This window comes from Tasmannia lanceolata, unplaced genomic scaffold (assembly GCF_043159265.1).
Source record: "Tasmannia lanceolata isolate RefF3 unplaced genomic scaffold, GAP_Taslan_0.1 ptg000008l, whole genome shotgun sequence".
NCBI lineage: Eukaryota > Viridiplantae > Streptophyta > Magnoliopsida > Canellales > Winteraceae > Tasmannia > Tasmannia lanceolata.
The window spans coordinates 1461644-1464974 of NW_027518685.1; the positions used below are offsets into that span (position 1 = coordinate 1461644).

At 38.0% G+C, this 3331-nt stretch overlaps 1 protein-coding gene across 1 annotated transcript; it reads left to right on the top strand.

The window, feature by feature from the left end:
- Positions 1-1129: 1129 nt before the first annotated feature.
- On the top strand, positions 1130-3253 carry LOC143882512 (F-box protein At4g05010-like). Its single transcript, XM_077385994.1, has 4 exons — positions 1130-1288; positions 2057-2399; positions 2498-2572; positions 2674-3253. Exons 2-4 carry the CDS (start codon positions 2151-2153, stop codon positions 2914-2916), a joined length of 567 nt encoding a protein of 188 aa, XP_077242109.1. The 5' UTR covers positions 1130-1288; positions 2057-2150; the 3' UTR covers positions 2917-3253.
- The last annotated feature ends 78 nt before the right edge of the window (positions 3254-3331 follow it).

Sequence of the window (3331 nt, forward strand, 5' to 3'; positions counted from 1 at the left end):
GGTGGATATTTCACTGAAATCCCACCCCAAGCCAAAAAAAACAAAAACTCAGTATGGTTTGGTAGGGCCCTGTAGTGCATAGGACATTTTTGGTTTGGTGGGGGGCCCAGTAGTGCATAGGATCATCCTTTGGAGAAGATTTTTGGTGAACAGCCTATCTACTGTGGGGTCCAACAAATGAATGGTTTAGATTGTCTGAAGAGGTGGATATTTCACTGAAATCCCACCCCAAGCCAAAAAAAACAAAAACTTAGTATGGCTTGGTGGGGCCCAGTAGTGCATAGGACATTATCGCCAGATCATGCAATCCCCCAACGTCCAGCTGTCATTTTCATGAATTTGGTGGCCCACCAAATCAACGGTGTTGACAACTCATCTAGAACGAGCTTCTTCTTCAAGCTTGTCGAGTCAAACACGCGTTCTCGACTCTTCCTATAGATATCCTACCCATAAAACAAAGGTATATTCCTTCAGTGGTGCGCGGGCTTCTCCAACAAATAGACCACCCATCCCCAATAACACACAACACCATACTTTCCGGTAGTCCGCGTACCACCGAATTGAACTTCAAGCTACAAAAAACGCGGTGTGTTTCTCAAGCTGACCGACATAGCCGTCCAAGATCGACCAAGCCGCCACGTTCACATTTAGAATAAAATCCTCTAAACAAATGCCACGTGTTCTTTCCCACTCAACGGCTATTTTTTAGCCAAACTACCTGTGACCTGGAACTGACTTGGACCGTCTAGATTAAAGAAAACGATATTGGTCCCGCCGATGTTTGCCACCTGGCAAATTGTTAATGGTGGGAAAATAGACGAAGTATGGAGGCTTCTCCGGATCCTTCCGGGAAAACCCCACTTTTTATAAAAGTACCGCCTGCTTTTTTGATACTGGCACCCATTTTTACAGTCTGCCATATGAATGGTCCAGGTCATGCTTATATCATCTTGGTGGGCCCAGATTGGGCTTCTCGTGCAAACTATCCTTTTCCATTGGTTCGTACTGCTATTATAATCTGTTGGAGCCAATGGAAATAAAAGAGGCGTGGGAATACTAAAACGTGGCCATTAATAAAAATTCGTACTTTTTAAAAAAAGAAATATTTTGTTACTGCTTTAACTCGTCTATAAAATTAGGGCAGGGACGGTTATTACTGAGACCTTGTGGTTATTGTGTTCATCTTCTCGCCGAAGTTCTTTTGAAAAAAGATTTTAGGGTTGTACATTCCGACACTGAGATTTTCTAGGATTTGGTTTGGAGATCCGGAGTTCTTCAGGTTAAAAAGGTGCGATTCTACCCTGTTTTTGTGTGAAATGGTGCTTTAATTGGGAGAAATGTAGTTCTTTTTCAGGCATTGAAATTTTATAGGGATTGAATCGGTGATTTGGGGGTTTTCTCGTTTCTCGTTTGTGATTTTGGGTTTTGGTACCGTTTTTAGTTTTCTTCGTAAATGCTTCGTTTATTTATGAAGGAATGTAGTTGATCTAGGGTTTTTTTTTTTTTTTTTTTTCTGTTCTTGAAAAATTAGGGTTTGAGATTGGAAAGACTTTGTTTTTTTGTTTTTTTCTCTACAATTAGGTCTAGGTTTGTTCGTTTTTATTTTTCTGATTCTTTCAGAATTTCATTGGCCAACGAAAGCTTTTCTGTCTAACTTTTCTTCAAGGATCTGAGGAGAAAGGCTTTTTTCCCAATGTGGAATGATATTTAGTTTTGTAAGTTGCAGGTGTTTTGTGTTTTTCTTTTCCTAGAAATCTTGATCGGTTTTTATTCATCTCGGGAAATGTTACGATTTTGACTTGCCATTGATTTTTAAATATGACATTTCAGAAGATTTAAGGTCATATTCGTTGTATTTTCTTTTTTCTTTCTTATTTTTAAGCGGGTTTTCCGCTATCTTGCTTGTCGTGATAATGAGCTCTATAAATTTGGGCTTTCCTTTGATTTATTGAAACCAGGGATTTTCTTTTCTTAATAGCAATTTAGATCTTTCCATTTTGTCTTTAACTTCTACTTCTCTGTTTCTTATCCTCTCAAATTTCTTGTATAATTACAGAGCGAGGAATACCATCTTCCATTTTGTGAAAGTACTAGCTTTCTGGGATTTACTGTGGAGATTATTCCATTAGAACTTCAAGAACATCAAAGTAATGACACTTGGAAAGACCTATTGTGCTGAATTGGGGTTTGGAAATTCAAGTGCAAAAGCATTAGGATTTGGCAACTGCACGCGAACGATAGGGAGGAAAAGAGTCGTCATTTCCAACTGTTTGGAGGGTTTGCCTCTCGGTTCTCCTCTCAATTCTCCATTGAGAAAGCGTCATGTTAGAAATTGTTCTAATTCCAATAGATTGAAATCCAAAAGATCATATCTTGAGGCCTTATCGCAGGACATCCTGGTAATTATCCAAACCCATGAACTAATATGCAGGATTTCTTAGCACTTTGTTCGAATATTTGAATCTTACATGATATTGGTTTTGTTTCTAATTTGCAGATCCGTATATTATGTGGTGTGGATCATGATGACCTAAAGCACCTTGTTCAAGTATCTAAGACAATTAAAGAAGCTGTAAGTTTATAATCTTTAAAAACTAGTTCAATTAATTTGTTTTTCGTTTTTTTTTTTTTTTTTTCAATTTTTGGTACTAATATGAATGTTGGATTTAACAGACATTGACTGCGAAGCAATCCCATTTCGCTTTCAACACCCCTTCGAAGAAAATTCCCGCTGTGAGAACATTCTCTGATTCAGAGGATTCGAGCAAGTTTGATAGTCGTGAGGCTCCGAATGCTCCAAGGCGAACAAGGACCCGGGTTTGCAGGAAAAAGCTTGTGGATCTTGCTGTGATTCTGTTCCCTTCCCCTGAAGAGTCCTTGACGAGGAAAGGATTATTCTCTGAGATGGAGATATGAGCTTAGAAGTATATCTGTAGGTATTTTGTAAATGTTTTTCTGATGCATTGTTACATTCTTATTTTTTGTCATGGGTACTCTGGTCATGATTGAGATTTAGTGACCATTTAATCCATATCTGTATATTTCACGTTAGAGCCATTCTTCAATTCAGTCATTGAAGATTGCATGGCTCTTTGTTGTGTATGTGTACCTGTTGTATCCAGATAGAAATTCTGAAATTCTGTTGGAAGGTGATCTCTCCTTCCTTTTGTTAGGGAACATATGTAAAATTTGGTTTTGTATACTCTTTTTGTGCTAATAAAAAGAGAAGGATTCCAGTGTTGTTCTTTTATCAGGATCGTTCTCTTTCTTTTTTCATTTTCATTTCTATCACACGGTTTTCTAGTCAAGGAAGCAACAAAATTGAATGTAT

What these genes read in the sequence shown, in the direction of transcription:
- LOC143882512 (XM_077385994.1), top strand. Translation starts at nt 2,151, where the DNA reads ATGACACTTGGAAAGACCTATTGTGCTGAATTGGGGTTTGGAAATTCA. An exon ending in CCTTATCGCAGGACATCCTG is followed by an intron (nt 2,400 to 2,497) that starts GTAATTATCCAA and finishes TCTAATTTGCAG; the next exon opens with ATCCGTATATTATGTGGTGT. An exon ending in CTAAGACAATTAAAGAAGCT is followed by an intron (nt 2,573 to 2,673) that starts GTAAGTTTATAA and finishes TGGATTTAACAG; the next exon opens with ACATTGACTGCGAAGCAATC.